General features: G+C 36.0%; 1 protein-coding gene across 5 annotated transcripts in view; it reads left to right on the top strand.

Moving 5' to 3' along the window:
• AP3B1 (adaptor related protein complex 3 subunit beta 1) overlaps nucleotides 1–18574 on the top strand; it is a 161988-nt gene that overhangs the window by 129962 nt on the left and 13452 nt on the right. For 4 of the 5 annotated variants that reach the window (XM_040579493.1, XM_040579495.1, XM_040579494.1 and 1 more), the window contains exons 24-26: nucleotides 2581–2665; nucleotides 12373–12470; nucleotides 17659–17797. In XM_040579493.1, coding sequence (XP_040435427.1) covers nucleotides 2581–2665; nucleotides 12373–12470; nucleotides 17659–17797 — 322 coding nt within the window. Of the gene's footprint in view, nucleotides 1–2580; nucleotides 2666–12372; nucleotides 12471–13569; nucleotides 13605–17658; nucleotides 17798–18574 lie in introns of those variants that run through there. The other variant, XM_040579496.1, reaches the window with a different exon arrangement.

The following is an 18574-nucleotide window of genomic DNA, read 5'->3' as shown; positions in this document are numbered from 1 at the left end:
TAGTAGTTGTACTATTTTTTTGGTGGCTTAGAGCATTCTCTTTGTTTCCCTTGTGAACTTCTGGCAGTGGAGTGGAAGTGTAAGTTTTAGTCTAGTTTGCATCTACCATATTTCCACAAAGGGTGGCTTCTTAGACTAGGTAGAAAGCAGTGCTGTAGTCAGCCCTAACCTAAATTGTTTTACTTTCTGACCTCTGATCGACATGATTTTTACTGAATTTCTGTTAGTGGAAGAGACTAGAAAACCTGAGAAAGAACACCGATCATAGCAACTTTTACTCAAGGGTAGTACCTGTGCACACAACCTGCTTTCTTTTCTCAGCAGTTCTTTGTTTTTGGACATTGTGGTATAGGCAGGAAGAACAAAAGCGTCTCTTATTTCATAACATAAATTGACATGATCCTTTTTGACACAATCTCCTGTGCTTCAGATGCATTTCTTCTCCTTTAATGAGCTACATTATTATGTGAACCCATATCACATTAGAAGAACACAGAAACAAGTTCTTAAAGCACAACAATGAAGTATTCTTTGTTTTCAGTAGTTAAAAAGATGTTTGGTATTAAATTGCTCTGTGCTGTTGAAATACATTTTTTTTTAACATCGAATAGGTTGTACAGATTTACACCAGATAGCTACAAAAGCAATTGTACAATGCTATAGTTTATTTTAAAGCTAAATTTTTTGAACTATTTGCTTTTTGAAAACCATACTTTATCAAGACAGTTGCTTTTACGAAAGATACTGATTTTTGTGTTAAGTGACCTCTTTGGTGTTTATTCCTCAAGATAGGAAGTCCAACAGAGTTCTGATATCAAGTTAGTTTTGACCATCAACCTTATTTTAAATCCCTCCCTTTAAACATTTAAAGAAATAAAGTCACAAAGGCTTACAAGTAGAAAACTAGTAATACTGTAAATCAGATCAGGTGATACTGTATTCACAATAACAGTAGTTTTCACTTCTCTCATGTAATAAACATGAAAAAAACTGGAATTTATAAGTTATCCAGTCAAGGCTTCCTGAGTTCCATAAAACAGTCCTACCCTTTAAAGTTTTTATCTGTCCAAGACAGACATTACTGTGAAGCTGTTCATTTCTTCTGCAGAAAATAAGCTATATATCATCTGTAGTTCCTTCCAAAAATGTTGCTTTTCTTGCTCGACTGCAAATTTTCTGTATTCTTCGTCACTTTATCTAGAACTCAGTTTATACGCTCTGTTCTTATTGTTACCTTCTGTGTTTCCAACATTTGGTATACGCATTCTATAATGTGCCCAGTGGAACCAGCAGAAGAATTGTCAGTGTAGACAGGTATTCCTGCTGGAGTACAAGTCTAGTGTTGCCTCCATCACTGCAATTACTGTTGGCAATTGTCCTGATTTTGCCAGTAGAAATAGGCCAAATTACTTAACCTAAGTCCCTATGTGCAGTATTTTCTTGTTGGCTAGGTACCTTTGAAAGCCTGTTTGAAAACATTAAGCTCAAAGACTTTGGTAAATTTTAGTCTGAATTTGAGTTGGAGCCTGTAATCTTTCGATGCTTTACACAGACTTCTTGAAATACTTTGGTTTCTGTTCATTCCCTAGCATTAGTTTAGTCTTTGCCTAACTGCATCACCTACATATTTTTCAGAACTTAATTTTGATATAGTTAGATTTTGTATCCTTTTGTCATGAAGCGGTTCCCTGCTCTTCAGTTCCTGAAAAGCATCAGATACATTAATGAATAAACTGGATATTAGACAGTCTTCTGCCTGCCCAATAATTTTTATTTTAATTCCTCTCATTTAACTGTGCTTTTAGTTTTTCTTTCTTGTAATCTTGAGGAGTCAAGCTCTGCTCCAGTGCTTGTTTTTAATGCCACTACTTATATAAAGGAAGAGCTTTTCTTCCTACCAAAACAAAGGTTTACCTCTGCAACACTGAGGAAACAGTGTAGTGCTACATCCAAGAAGCTAAGAATGAGCATGTCTTTTGATAGCTTAATTTGAGAAATGCCTCAGCTTGTAAAGCCCATAATTATCTTCCATTTTGGGTTCATAATCTTTCTGCTCCTTTCCATAACTAATACAAACAGAATATTGATAAATAAGTAAACCATACTAATTATCACATTTGGCTCTTTTTCCATTACTGTGTGTATTAATGTAAGTTTTATTACTAATTCTTCTGGTTTACTATTTTATTAACATTTGCAAACAGGTGTTACTGAAAAGGGTATCTCAGTGCTGGCTCTGTACACAAGTAAAGGGATGTAACTTCAGCATATTTTTTTCTGTAACTTTCCTAGCTTGTCTAACACAGATCCTTACTTTGTTGATGGTAAGGCTATAAGATTGAAATGGCAACATTTCGTGTGCACCGCCTGTGAAGAGGGGGTATCTAAAGTCACTGAAACATGCAAGTGTGAGATTTGCATGATAGCTACTTGAAATAAAACTACAAGTGTTGGCTCTTTTTTATGGAGCTTGTTTTTTAATAAAGGTTTTCTTACTACTTGAAGTTTGGGAGTTTACATCTGGGGTCTTCTGTTGCTTTGCATGTGTACTTTACCTGTGTTCAAAATTATTTTATGTAGAGTGCCTTGAGCCTGCAGGATCCATTACCGTTTCGATGGGTATTGACTTCTGTGATTCTACGCAGACAGCCAGTTTCCAGTTATGGTGAGTTCTTGGGGAGGGAGGGTAATTTTTTGCTCTTGGAGGCAAAAGTAGTGTATATTGGAAGTTTACTTGGCAGTAGCAGTCTTGGTGTTTATTAAATATTAAAAGAACTGGACAACAATTCACAACGTGATGTATACCCAAGATGTTTTCAGAGGAGTAAGACCTAATTATTGTTCAGGTTTACTATTACAAGGATTATCAGTCTTCCACATTTTTTTAGCACTTGTTTCTTAAACCACAGATTTGATGGCAAGTACAAATCTAGGTTTGAAGTCACATGGGTAAGTTCAAAAACTTTTTGACAGATTGTGTTTGGGAGGTCCTGATTTTCTTATGGTGTAAATGATTCCAAGCAGAAGCATGATTAACTCCTCCTCTGATTTAGAATTATTTCTATATTACTTTGTTCCTGAGCTTTATTTTTACCTTTTCCCCCTCTTCTTGGGATTCTTCTTAATAGCACTACCATGAAGGGAGCAGTCAATCTGACTAGGCTGCTGAACGGTTTTGTGTGTATTCTTCCTTGTAAGAAATTGCAAGTTAAAAAAGCACATAGTGTGAGCAGTTTTATTACCTTGAGTGCTTATTATGGCTGTTTGTGATCTATGTAACATGACTGCATGAAAACAACCCCAAAATTCCTTAGCTGAAGCAGCTTATTCCTCATGCTGTAGGTTCTGTTAAATTATTAGAGAGAGAATGAAAACAAGTAACTAGCTGGCCAGCTAGATTTTGTCTCGTATACTTGATTTATGCCTTTTTTGCTCATTATTGGCACATTAAAGATCCTTCTTTGAATGAGTTCCTGTTGCATTCTAGGCTAGCAAGGAACCTGTTCACCCAGTGAGAACTCTGTTATAAACTAGCATTTGAAACCAAGGAAAATTTGTAGTAGCAGTGTCCAAATGTTAGGAATGAAGAGGTGGGGGAAGCTAGAGACCTTTTTAAGAGCTATTCAGCCTTATAGTCTTTGAAACTATGCAAAGGCACTAAAAACAAAAAAGGCACTAAAAAAAAAAACCCCAACATTTTTTTACATGTTTTGAAATGGTGTTTGGCATATTTTGTTGCAAGAAGCACTACCTTCTATATTCTGCACGAAAAAGGATATTGGATAGACATCCATGTTGCCGCATTACAGTTTAGGGGAAGCCCTTTGAGAAAGTTCTGTTCCCCTTTCTTGAATACTGTAGAAATTTCAGTGTACTGCTACTAAGCACAGCATCCACAACTTACAAGTTATTAAAGATAGTGGGGTAATCTTATTAGTAGAGACGTACCCAAGGGACATCAAAAGAACCACTGCTAAAATAAGATTTCTTGTTCTAGAGGCAAGGAGGGTTTACTATTGAATTCTGTTTTTCCATTCCTCAAACCTTTTCCTGTACAAAGGATGCTCATGTGTAGTCATTTTAAACATAATTGTACCTGCAGAAAGATGGCTGCAGTATGTAGTTTATGCACATCACGTTGTTGTAGCTAGTCTGTAAGCAGCTTGCTGGAATTTGGAAACAGCTTTGGACTGTTGAGTGATGCTAGGCTTGTTTGGAAAGGGAAGTTCCCTTCTAGGCAATGCAGTTTCAGAATTGCTTCAGAGTGATAGGCTTTCTTTCCCTAAATATATTTGGGGGGGGGGGGGGGGGGGGGGGGTGTTAAATAAAATATGCTCAGTTCATCAAGCAGGAACTTCTTTTTTTTTTTTTTTTAAATAGCAGGTTTTTTTCTTTCAAGTACACTTTTTCAGTATACTAATGATCTGATTCCAAACTTACAACATTTATTGCTAAGAATCTTAGCAGTGATGAGGATAAGCAATGTAGCATAACACATTGATTTTATGCAGATCATCACCTTTATGTTTTGGGAGGTCTGCTGTATTAGTGATATATAAAAACTGATTACTTTCTCCAACATGGCCTAGTAATTGTTTATTATTTTCCTATTAGACAAACAAGACAGATCAATATTCCTGAACACCAACCAGACTATGAGTAAGATCACTGTAAATAGATTTGCCTCAGACCTCAGTGGTGTGTTCATTTTAATGATTTGGACAATGTGAGTCCAATGACAAAGCTCAAGCTAAGTTTAAAATTAAATTAAGAATGGGAATTGCTTACTTTGTTCCTTTGCTAATTGGTAGGGCCTTGTCTCTTTGACACTAGCTTTTAGAAGATGGTATAAAAATATATAAAATGTTCTTTGTTAATGCAGTTTGCTATTTTATTTAAAACGGGTATTGTTCAAAATCCTACTGATGTTCAGTATCATTGGAGAAATGGTGCGGTGTGATGTTTTGGGGGCAATGTCTCAGACAAATCAGCTGCAGCCTTTTAACTTGTCATACTTCTTAAAAAGCTTTTATCCAAAAGGAAGAATGACTTGTAGAAGTTTGTCAAAATTTAGTTAAAGTACTGTGTACACAAAGGTGTCAGTACTCTTGTATTACCTGCGAAGGTATCTTTATGAAATACAGTCAGTTACTTTGCATTTTTGTTAGGATGTTCAGCAGAATAGTGTTCCTGATCATAATCATTTTCTTTACGTTGTTCTAAGAGGAGCACTTTGTCTTGCATCAAATGTAATTGATCCTGAAGCAGTGTAATCACAATTACTCACTTTCTTAATTGGCCTGCCCAAAATCAGAAAATGGAAACCGATCGGCAGTGTTTAAATCAATAGCTTTGTAGTAAAGCTTGTGGGGGTAGGGACATAGTGGTAATGGGTAGATCAATTGGTCTTAGATGCCAATCATGGACTGTGTGTTTTGCATAGCAAACACTGCTTTTCTGCTTGGGGATGTGCTGTTGTACTAGTGGTTCAATAAATACAGATTGTATAAAAAAAACCTAACGTGAGTAATAAAATACTTAGATCTCTTTCTGAATTTGGTATGCAAGTCAAGGACAATGAAGGAGAAACTTCCTTATAGAGAGAGGTTCAAAGGGCTAAGCTTTGAAAGACCTCCTTTGTAAATACTATTTTTACTAAGCGAAGCTTACCTACATAACACATCTAATTAAAAAGAGGTCAAACACCTTAACTTGAAAACTGTGCCTAATGCATTTATTTAGAATGTGTATTAGGATGCTTACAATGTGTACTCCTAAGAACATACTTTCATTGCAGTCTTTCTTTTGCCATCTCCTTGCAGAGGCATACTATTTTAGCCACACTGGTGGTCTGCAGAATAGAATAATGTCTGTCAAGCAGAAAGTTAAGAGAGGAATAAATGGAGGAACTTGGTCTTCTATAGTTTTTTGTGAGCCTTACTGTTTCATTTTGGGTTACTTTGTTCAGATTCTGCAAGCAGGATCTACACACCTTAGAAGTATAAAGCAATTTGTTATTGGCTAACTCACATGCAAGGGAGTCCGGTAGCTTGTTGAATCCTGGCTAAGCATTAGTATATTCACCATCCCGTAAGAAACCTCAGTCTTTACTGGCAGGTGGACATCAATGAGCAGAGGAAAGGTTGCAACAGATCTTCATTTTACAAACTGACTGCAGTACTCCGCTGACTGTGGACTTTTTTTCTTTTTCATTGTCATACTTTTATGTATTTCCACACCAGTGTGGTTTTTTTGAATGCTCAAGCTCCTAGTAATCACCATCTTAACAATCTTACCATTGTTTCTTATTTTATTATCTTGCACGTCTCTACTTTTCAGGTACTCTCAAGTCTTTCTTACAGTTTACCAGTTTCCTTAGATGTCTGAACAAAGATTTGGGAACTTCGCCGTGTCAGAATTTGGCCTTGGATCCTTGTAATGAAGACAATTGAATACCTAGAGAAGAAAGGCAGTGAAGGTTACAAAGGGTTACAGCATATACATGCCCTTATCTTACTTTCTGTACGTGTAGCATTTTGGATTCCTGTCTGCATTTGTAAGACTCAGCAGGCCAATCTCCAGCTCCTTGTAGGTGTCTGGTGAGTGACTGAAGGTGAAGGGGAGATTTCTTCTTTGCAACTTCGAGAGCTGGAGAAGGAAGCTTGTCCTTACCTCTTCTTCCCTATTCTTTTGATCGCCCCTTTTCAGATTTTCTTAGCTGTTCCCAAAACCATGGGTCCAAAAAACACAGGTTTGAAGATAAAATTAATTTACCTATCACTGTTTTCATCTCCTCGTTGCTTTGAAGAGGATGCAGGATGTTGTTTAGCTGTCTCTGAAACAGCTTGGCATAGGGAACATGGATATGTTTCCCCTAGTTTTCTCAAGGTTTAAGTGCAAAGAGTACAATCAGAGCTCTCAAGAAGAAAGAGAAATGGAATGAAAGCAACAACTTCTGTGTCTTCTATTCTTGCTCAGAATAATGAGATTATGTGAAAACAGTGTGACATGCAACAGAGAATTTTACAGGCATGAGTTGGTTACCTTATATTGGCATTTCCTATGTCACAGTGTTATTGAAGAGCTGGGACCTTGTACATATTCTTCTACTGTTGTTCTGCTGATAAAAAAGAAAAGAAAGCTGTCTGTTCACCTTGTCTGCCCTGGACTGTATAAAGAAAGCATTTTGCTGATGACTCCAGAAGAGGTTGGTGTAGCAGGAAGAATATAGCATTTTATTAAATGAAGTAAATTCCATGAATGAGACTTGAAAACCTTGTTAAATCTGCTGGCTGCAAGTTCCATCATATCATAAAAGCTTTTGCTCTATATTTTGTTTTCCAAGAAAAAGATTTTTCACAGCAGGGAATTCTCTTACCTCACTCTGCATTGAGTTAAGAATCTTCTGAAGCATAACTTCTACCTGCAAAGAGGACTAAATGAAGAGGATCAGTTGGGTAGCAGTCAGTATTTGTATTGAGTGCAAGCATGCATTCAGGTGTAGATGCTTGCACAAAAGCATCTGATTAAAATTACATAGTAGAATATGTTATGGAATATATTAAAAGCTAATGTTAGAGATGCAGCTCTGTCTTCTCATCACTGTCACTTGCATTTTCATTTGTTTCTTGTTGTTTCCTTCCCTAGTGCTTTGTCAGCAGATCACCAAGTTGTTTACAGGTGTTGGATATTAAGACAAGCAATCTGGTACTCTTGTCTTTATTTCATTATTCTAAAGTAGTCAGTTGGCCCCGTTCCAGAAGGCAATTATATCGAGATAGATAGCTGACCTGGAAAAAACAAGGCTGGGTATGAACAACTACTCTCATTTCTTCTGTCGCTCTGGCCTTTTTTCTTACAAAAGCAGGGTGCCCCCTTCTCCTTTCTTCAGCAAGAAAATATAAGCAAAGTCTCCTAGTCTTCTCCATTCCATGTTTTGCAGGAACTTGCTGTGTTGCTCTTCCTCTTCAATTCTTTTTTTTTTTTTTTATCATCTGTGGAGATTTCTTGAATACATGACAAAAATAAAGTAGCTGGTTTTAGATAGATGTATTCTGGGTCAAGCAGCAACTAGGAGTGAAACAAAAACGGATAATATAAATAGCAAGAAGAGTATTCCCCAGCCTCTTATTAGAATAATAATTTTTAAAAAGCTTTGAAAATCAAAACTTTAAAGACTGCCATTGTGGAATCTTATAAGAACTTATTCACAAGTGATAATATTATTTGTATTAAATAATTAAGTTAATTAATTAAATAAATTAAGTTTTAAAGAAGACACTGCCATGATTTTCCTCCAGTCTTTTGTTACGGCAGAGAACTTCTTTCCCAGGAAGCCTTTGGAGTCAATCCATTTGAAGGAATAAGGAAAATGGACACTGGCTTCAAATGATAAGTTCTAGCTGCTCCCACTGCAGCCATCTAAAGAGAAGTTAAAAACTGTCATCTTCTTAACGCACTAGCCTTGCAGTGTCATTTACCACAGAGATTGTAAGACTCCTTGTGTGCCTCTGGGAGCATTATCTTGTGAGAGATCAGCCCTGAGGAGAAGGACTTGGGGATGCTGGTGGACAAAAGGCTCAACATGGCCTGGCAGTGTGCACCTGCAGCCCAGAAATCCAACTACATCCTGGGCAGAATCAAAAGCAGCATGGCCAGCGGGTTGAAGGAGGTGATTCTCTGACCCCACCTGGAGTTGTGTTCACCTCTGGAGGCCCCAACATGGACCTGTTGAAGTGGGTCCAGAGGAGGCCACAAAGATGACCAGAGGGCTGGAGCCCTCTCCTATGAAGACAGGCTGGGAGAGCTGGGGTTGTTCAGAAGAGAAGGTTCCACAGAGACCTTATAGCAGCCTTCCAGTACTTAAAGGGGAGCTTATAACAAAGATGGAGACAAGAGTTTTTTGCAGGGACTGTAGTAATAGGACAAGGGGTAATGGATTTAGATTCGATATTAGGAAGAAATTCTTTACTGTGAGGGTGGTGAGACACTGCAACAGGCTGCCCAGAGAAGCTGTGGATGCTCCATCCCTGGAAGTGGTCAAGACCACACTGGGACTTTGAGCAACCTGGTCTAGTGGAAGGTGCTCCCGCCCATGGCAGGGGGGCTGGAACTAATTGATCTTTAAGGTCCTTTCCAACTCAAACCATTCTATGATTTATCATTTTTCATCTGAATTCGTTACATCAGAAAAGATAAATTCATGTGATTCTTGGAACTCCATCATGAAAGGGGTGTAAGTCTTTTCAAAATACAGTATGTACTTTTTAACAGTTATTAAGGCAACAGTAAGAGTAGTGATATGTAACATGATTTGCCCATAAGTTCAAAATTACATACAAAACAGATTTTGTGAACTAGTGGTAAGGTACTGTTCTCAGACATCCCTGTTTGATTCTTCTAGAGCTTTGTTCTGCAGACTTCTCATTAAGCATACCTGTTCTGCTAAGGATGTAACTTATCAATTGCACTCACTAATACCAGAAAATGCAATCTTTAATTTTTGAAATCTAAAACCAATTTTGTTTTGTTGGTTTGAGAATCTTTGCTTGTTTTCTGATAAGCTGCTTCAGCTTGTTCTTCCAGGAAATTTAGAGCAACACCACCTGAGAGGTTCAGTGCAGCTTGAACTCATTGCCAGATTCTTAAATGTTGACGTACAAGCTGCAAACCACTTCTGCAGTTTTTTGTTTAAACATCATTTATATTAATTAGAATATCCAAAGTATAAATAAGTAAGTTAAATACACTGGAATTTAGTTTACTAGTTATTGGGGAAAATCATGTAGTTGTACCGCAACACTCAATTTTAATAATAAACTTTTCCATTAGATATCAGGTGAAATCACCATCTTTGAAGATACTCAGAGTTGAAATGGACAAGGCCCTGAGTAATGTGAGCTAAGGTGGCCCTGGGTTGAGCAGGAGGTAGGAGCAGGCCATTTCCAGATGCCCCTTCCGGCCTGAATTGTTCTATGGAACTATGAAGTTACTTTTGTTGATTTAGGTCTTACTGGAACTCTAACATAAAGATGTAATAAGAGATGCAGATTAATTAACAAAAGCTGTATTTTTAGCCTGTAAAGTATGTAATAAAGCCAATGCTAAAAGGGAGAGTGATTTTCTTTGGCTGGAAAATAAATTTACTGAAGTACGCTGAAATTCAAGTAATGCAAAGTAAACCAGATGTTGGCTCAAGTGAAATTAAGAACAAAGTGGGTTTGAAGAACAACTAGCCATCAGAATTTCTGCTTGCATACTATGAAGAGTTCATGGTTTATCTAAGAGTATTGGTTAGCTTTTTAATCGCTAGGGGAAAGGGAAGTGGAATGTTTGTTAACACCAGAAGTGTCAAGTGGTCCTGTCAAGCAGTTACAGCCATACAAAACCCAACCTATGCTCATGCTTTTGTTCCTTCTTATTGTGAAAAGATAGTTATAAGCATTTCAAAGCAATCTAGTCATTGATGTTGTAAGTGAAGTTTATGTATAAATGGCATGTCTGAGCAATTTAAGACATGAATCATTGTAAACAAAACTGTTTGTCTTTTTTATGCTGAATTATGTAGTGCATGTCTTGCTTAAATATGAAAGATAATATTGGTTGAATGTTCCGTTGAAGAAGAACAATGAAGGTGGTGTGAAAAGTTCTAAATCATGTAGTTCAAGTAGTATATATAGAAGGCTAAACATTATGAAGCAGTTTGATCCATCAGTTCTTGAGCTGATGCAGTTCTTGATCAGTTTTTAAGGGAAAAATTAAAGGAAAAAAGTACTACTTTCTTATTTTACATGCACTTGATCAGGCCAGCGAGTCAAATAATCCCTGATCCTTTCATATGGCAATGACTTTAGAGATGGATGTTATTTAAAGTACTGGGGGGGGGGGGGGGGGGGGGGGGGGGAAGTTACAATTTGTTAGCTAAGCAGATTTTTTAAAGCACCACTTCCTAAATGATCTTTGTAAAGGAAATACTAGCCAGGTTTGAAAGGATTGTTTCACTGTATGTTTAATAATTTTCAACAAAGTTAGCATTAAATGCTGAATTTTGTTTGAAAAGCCCATATTTGAGAATGCATCCGTAAGTATAACATATCAGAAGTCAGAAAGTGAGAATGCAGTAGTTCCTAAGTATTTGCTTGTGAAATTGGGTAATTATGGTAAGTATTAAAATTTTAATAGGACCATAAAATGCTTTCCTGTTTTCAGGGCCTTATCTTGCATCTTCAGGAGGGAGACGCATTATGTTTTTTGTATTGCTGATCTAGCACTGTTTTTTCCATTAGTGTGTCTTATTTCAGAGTTTTGCAGTTGCAGAGTTATAAAAAATCAGTAACACATTTGAGGTTAATTTAAATACCATGGATATTAATTGGTGAAATATATTTTCCATTCTAATGATCGTATCATTATATTTAAGTAGGATGTCTGAAGCATATTAGCAATCAATATGTATTGACATATATTGACATATTGATTTGGTACGTCATCCAAAAAAAAAAAAAAAAGTGCTCTTTTCTAAAAATTTCTCATGCTTCAAAGCATTAACAGAGATTCTGACTGGATGTACTGATCCAGAATTGCTAATTGAATCCCTTACGGTACATTTAGTCAATCAAACATAGCACAGTGAATGTATCTTGAGTTTCTGTAGACTTGGAGAACTCTAAGACGAGATAGTTGGGAACTCAGATAATTGAGTGGATAGGGAGAGCAAGTTCACTGTATGGTATTTATTTCTGAATAAGGAATCTGTAGCATTACTACTAGTTGTAGTAATTTTTCAACTTTCTGTATTATGGAAACTGCATCAAATTCTGTGATTTTCCAGTGTGCTTTTACATCAACTGTTTTGCTGTGTGTTTGTGTTTAAACATACAAAATACTGTGAGATTTAAGTGATAAAATATTTTTATTTTTACTCCCAAATTTATTGTTTGGTTTGTAATCCTTTTTGTTTTCAGTTGTACTTTTCCTACGTTTAGCTCTATTTCTGGGACAGCTGTTGCTGATGACAGAATTTTTTAGTAATAGTTCTTTTAAAGGAATTGTAAAATGTATATTTTGTCCTTTGCAAGCATTTAGTTTCAGTGTGATGCCTTATAGATTACAAATAAACACTAATATGAGTAAAAGCTGTATTTTCAGAAATATAAGAGCATGCATACTGTATGTATTAATATTTCTACTAAAGAAAACAGATCAGCTTTATTGACATAAGAAATAAACAGGCTTTTGGATTAAGAAGGTAGAAATCATGCAGCTAGTTCTTAACAGTGTTAATAGATTCTACAGTAAATTTGGACCTGATAATATATATATTAACCTGTGTTGAGGCGCCTGGCTGATTCTCTGTGATTTCTCTTTTCCCAGCACAAAGGATGATCATTTTAATGTTAGCATTCAACCCCCTGTTGGAGAACTGCTTTTGCCTGTTACTATGTCAGAGAAAGACTTTAAGAAGGAGCAAGGTAAGAAATATTTCAGCATCTTCAATAAATGCATGTGAAGAGGGCTGTGTGCCTTTCAGTTTCCAAGTGTGTACAGCAAGTCCTTCCAGTATAGCTATTTGTATTAGTCTTTATTATTATTCAGTCTGATAATAATGATTTAATTTAAAACTACCTCTAAAAAGATGCTCAGTGGTATTGGCAGCTTTTCAGTGTGCCTTTAAAAGCACAAAGCCCTGAAACAATCTTTGGCCTCAGAGAGTTTTGGCTTCCTGTCTTGGAAGTGTGAATGGCTTTCCTGCTAGCAGTAAAGCAGAAAGTTGGGGGCCCAGCTCAAGGAAACGAACCAGATAGACATTGATATCGTGTCTGTGTTTACTAGTCTTTATTCCAAGGCTACTTTTAAATACTATTAATATACCTGTTTCTCAGCTACTTTGAAGATTATTTTAATCTTTTTGCTTTCAAACACTTAATAGAACAAAAAATACTCTTGTTGGAATACTGTTTTAGAGAGGTGACATTTTTATACACGTCTGCATTCTTCTAATGTTGCATCTTTAAAGACTGTAGGTTTCTGATGCTGGTCCAAACACAACGTCCACAAGAGCTTTCAGTGATTTGAATATTTTATACAAAGTAATTACAGAAAATTGTACTTAGCTTTCACTGTGTGTTAAACAGAGTAGTCCGTACTTCTGTCCTTAATTTGGATATGATTCTTGGATATTTAAAAATAAAAACTATTACATTTTGGATTCATTCACATATAATAGTGTTTACTCATCTATCTCAATGTATTGGGATTTACATGTGTAAATCTCTTCACATTGAGAGGAGAATATACCCATGGGATCTTGTCTCATTGCAGTGTAAGGCTCAGAAACTCAGTGTATCCGTCAAGCAGTCAAGAACACCAATGAGTAATGCTGTGTATTATTAATTATTGCTTTTGAGCATTTCTTGCTTTTGTATTTTTGAATTATTAAGAAAGTAATTTGAATATTGCCCAGATCATTTTCAGTTAAGGTTATGGCTGCAGTGAAAAGTTAAGGGATTGTGCTTTGTTTTCTTAACCAATTGATACTTACTTGCTGTTCTTACCCTTTGCTGGCTAAAGTCTGCCTCTGCTTTGTACCTGCTCAGCAAGCCAAGGTGAGTGATTGAACAAGGTTGTGGCACATTTATTTTAAGCTGTACCCTTCTAAAAACTGTAGCTAAGGTAGTGAAAGGAAGGCAGGTTACTGTGCTTCTTCCCCCTCCCCCTGTTTTTATATTTGCTTGCTTTGTGATGTTTTGATAGAATTTTTCTATGTTTTACTGTGACTGAGGGCTTTTTTTCCTCCTGACTGGCCATACAGAACCACGAGCACATAGAAGAAGTGTACTTGGAGAATAGCTGTGGTCCTCTGTGGAGTTGTTGCCAAAATTCCTTTTTCTTCTGCCATTTTACTTCTATGGTTGTTGATTATTTGTCTGAATAAACCTGGCAGCTGTTTGCTATGTTTAATAGAGCAGAAAGGCTACTCTGAATAAAGCTATTTGAAAATTTGTTTATATGAAGTATTTGTAAATCTATGAAGGTCTCTTGGCATTTCTGTATCGCTCTCTCTGTCTTCCTGAATTCATTCTTTGATGCAGGACTTGATGCTGGCAAATTTACCACAGGTTTAAAAACCTTTTCTATTGCATCTTTTTTCTTACAGATATCAGTTGTTTCAGCATATTCATGGTAATAGAGGACTCCATTCTAAATTTTACATATGTATTTATTACAAAGATCTAGGAGCAGCTAGCATTTGGGGAGAATTACTGTGTGATCTTGCTAAATGAAAAATCCAAATTGCAATAATAAATGCAGAGCAATTTAGAAGTTGGTATATATTATTCTATTTTGTGTTTAACTTCAATTTGTCTGTGTTCTCCAAATGAATCTTATTTATATAACTTGTTTTTCACTTGTCATGCTTTTTCTTTTTCCTTTTTTTATACATTGTTGGTCATAAGATGTTTTGAGCCTTGTACCTGGAGCTGCCTTATTTTATTTGCAACCAAAACAAATAGGTAAAAAATAGTGAATGAGTGAGGAGAATATTAGAAATGCAATATTTTATTGGAGGAGAATGAGAATATGTATGGGGTTTAAGGATTTTCACATCTAAATTGCATGTGTAACCTAATAGGAATGCTAAAGAGGAAATGGCCGGTATTATACTGCTGTGTAGAAGACAATTCATTGCTACACATCTTTACTCAATTACACTCTGCTGTTTTGCATTGTCTGTTACATTTGTATATGTCCATTTTCTTCCTGATGGCATAAGGAGAGGGGAACAGACAGGTTATTGAATATTCATGGCTGTGAAGGTTATCTAGTGGCAGCAGCAGAGAACCTCAAAAGCTGGATTTATTCACATGCTGCGCATGATAACACTTACCCTTGCTATGCTGTCTTCCCTTCCCTTCTCTCCTGAGCTGGGGAATCCTCCGATGAGGTAATTCCCCAGAGCAGCAGCTGAGGTAGTGGTTGATGTTGTGACTGACAATTTGGAAACAGTGGATAAAAATGGTATTGCCCAACTACTCTTTACCGTTCTGGTTAAATGTTTTTACAGGTCTTCAGGCCTTCAGATTTTATACCCTCTTCTACATCACATCCCCATGAAAAATCCAGTTTCTGTAGCAGGATGTCTGCATAAGTGAGACATGTACTGTTGGGAACTCTGTATATGAATTTTTACTTGACTGCTGTTCTTAAAAATCAGTTGCAAAACTCCCCTTGCCTTAGTTCAAAGTAGGATTACTCTGGTAGCTTACATACTGTGTTACCTACCAGTGTAATTTTTCCAATTCCATTTCCTCTTATTATTAAAAATGTGTACAGTTATTTCATTGTATCAGTTAGTTAACCCAGATTAATTGCTGCTTTCTGCTCTGACTAGAGTTTTCTTAGATTCGTATGTTTCAAGCAATATTAAAGGTGGCATGCGGTTGTTATAGCTGGATATTAATCAGAGTTTTTATGAAGGTGTTTTTAAAATAGCCAGTTCAAACTACTTTAAGTATAAAACTATTTTTCGCACTACAGACGTGTTTTTAAATTATTTTGTAGATTTTTTTAAAAAGTGTATACCCGATTCACATTAAAAAAAGGGGGGGGGGGGGGGGGGGGGGAACAACAAAAAATAAATACCTTGGTTAAGTAAACAAATTGTTTACCTAATTTTATTAAGATTTATATATCCAACTTGTCTTACTAACAAGCAAGATACTAATTCTTTAAATGGTTGGACATTTACTATTTTCTGGCCCTTGACTACCATGAGCAATCATATTTGATGCCCCTTAATTAGAGCACCAGTTTTTTCTTTCCAGGTTCTTTTCCACCTCAGCAATCGAAACAATACATTTGCTTACCATGCTGCTCTCCTAAGTGTTCTTTTGCATGTAAATTAATCTTGATTCAGTTTACACTGTCATGCTGAGTGGTACAAATTGCCTATAACAATAAAACAGCATGAGTTAAAAATAAAGGGGGGTGAAAAGGCAGATTGAATGTGTGCCTTACTTGATAGGATGTTACTTTGCTTTATGCCAATACATTAGTCGACGATAATGAATCTTCTGTTCTGAAAAGCATGGTTTAGTTGATTTTTTTAATTTTACTTCAATGGAGCAGTACCTTGTCTTTTATAGAGCAAGTTAGACAAACCATTAATGACAAGAGTGTTAAGGTTAAATATGAAGCAATGCATTCACTTCTCTGAGTGCTATCCATCTTTCCATTTACAGGAGCTTGACAAAAGTACTGGCTTTGTACAACATTTCCTTTAATTACATGCTGCGGGAAACAGGCTTTTAACATAAACATAGTTGCATTCATTTATTCAGCATTTGCTCTTCAATAGAGCTTAATGGAGAAGGTTTAAATCCTAAATGAGTACACACATCTCTCAGCAGTGTTATGTCAGTCCCTGTGCTCTGCTTAAAAGCAGTTTTAGTCTGCATATGTAGTTTTTAAAGCTTTTGCCTAATAGTGAAGTTAAAACAATTTGAAACAGAATGTTCTATTCCCAAGATAAAGCTGATCTTTATAGAAGTTGTATGCTTGTTTTTTATTTTCTTCAAGAAAATGTTCAGAAATACCCAGTTATTTGCTTATGAGCCATTCCATTTTTACTTTGATATTTCTTACTTTGTGACAGCAGCTGATGCACGTTCTAAGGCATCAAAATGTTGCATTTATTTTTTTAATTGCTCTATTAAGAATCTTAGGGCAGCTTGCTCTGTATGTGCAGCCCTAAAATACTAGCCTTTTGAGACTTCTGTGGTTTTTTTCATTGTTCATGTTGTTGTGGATTTCATATACTTCATTATTTCTGCCTAAAGTACTGTACTCTGTTGTTTGTCTGCTTTCAGCTTCTGAACATAGCATAAAAGTACACACACAATGTTAAGTTGTAGTTACTGTTGGGTTTTAATCAACACAACCGTCCAGCAAATCATTCTTCTAAACAGTGGATGTTGATAGAAAAGTGGTGGGTTTTGTTAAAATGTCCTTAAACAAAATTTTCTTCTTTACTTTTTTTTGTCGTATGTTTGGATGTAATCTTGTCATTTCTGTTCCATTTTGTTGTGATATTAAATATATTTTAATTAAATAGTTTATTGTGACATTTTAGAGAGATGGATACTAACTGCATTTCCCAGTTTCTAATGTGATGACTTTATCTTCATGAACTAAATTAAACCAAGGACTACTATCCGAATTTCATTATTATTTTTAGCAATTGGATATGAAATCATAACTAAATGCAGTGATCTTATGATTGAAATATTACGAGGTGTCTTTGTATATGGTCTTACTTAAGCTGGACTTTTCCAAATGAGTCTTACTTAGTATTTCATTTCTGTGTTTACATCCTTCTTTTAAGTTACGCTTTTTGTGAAAAAGCACCATCTTGGTTTTACAGTAGCATTAGTATCACACATATCTTTGTTTGGTTATTAGTAATCTGTTTCTAATAACAGGGCATTGCAAGTAATAAATTACTGTAATTATGTGATTTCTTATAAAATTGTTTTCTCAATGAATGATTTAACTTTCAATGCAAATGTGGTTTTTTTGTTTAGAAGTCTCTTATTTTGGTTTTATGCTTAGTAAGTGAGCAAACCTTAAAGTATTCATAATTAATACTTAATGTTTCAGGGATGCTGACAGGAATGAATGAGACATCTGCTACAATAGCTGTTGCTCCGCAGAACTCTACTAGACTTGTAATAATTGAGAGGGTAGTGAAGGCAGCAAACCTGGGTGTAGTCCCTTCTGGTCAAGATAACATACACAGGTAAGATTCCATGTCATTCATAGTGCAACCACCTTTTAATACGAATTTGTTAGTTAAAAATTCATCAACATTTGATAATATTAGGGAAAATTTTATTATCCGCGCCTTTAATGCATAAGATACTGAATTACAATGTTAACAGAATCCTAAGCAGATATGAACATATGCCTAAGTATCCTCAGATCTTTATTTGAATGTATGTAGAACAATCAGACAGCTATACTTTACTGCACATAGTTAGGGGGAGTTGGCTGGTTTTGTTTCAAAGGGAAAGGTAGCCTTTTAAAGCACAGTACTTTCAAGAGCTTCTGTATGGTTTGGGGGGTTTTGTTTCTGTTTCCAAAAGTAAGTGGCCTTGTCCAGGTATGTAATCTGTGAGAAACAGCTTGTTTTTCCCACATTAATTTTTTACCCATGTTATCCAACTAGTTAAACCTAGAACCTGATTTTTTCCTTTTTTTTTTCAGTTGGATGAAGTTCTCTGTAGATGCAGGTTGACCATTAAATAGAACATTTCCTTGTCCTTCCTATATACATGCAAGGAAAAACAGGGATCAGCCAAGAAAGTCACTGGTCCTACCTAAATTCAACATGTTACTTGTAGATCAATCCATTTCATACGAAAGCTGTGGTACAGGATGTCAGTGGAATTGATAAGACTGCTGGTTAATGACAGCTTTTAATGTGATTGACTCAAAATATTTATTCCCATGAATCTGTATGGCTTCTTACTTGTGACTGGCACAAACAGGAAAATTGCAATGTGTGGAAAATTGA

Source organism: Falco naumanni, chromosome Z (genome assembly GCF_017639655.2).
Source record: "Falco naumanni isolate bFalNau1 chromosome Z, bFalNau1.pat, whole genome shotgun sequence".
Lineage (NCBI taxonomy): Eukaryota > Metazoa > Chordata > Aves > Falconiformes > Falconidae > Falco > Falco naumanni.
The sequence above is the reverse complement of the archived record's forward strand: the minus strand, read 5'-3'. Positions and strand labels throughout refer to the sequence as shown.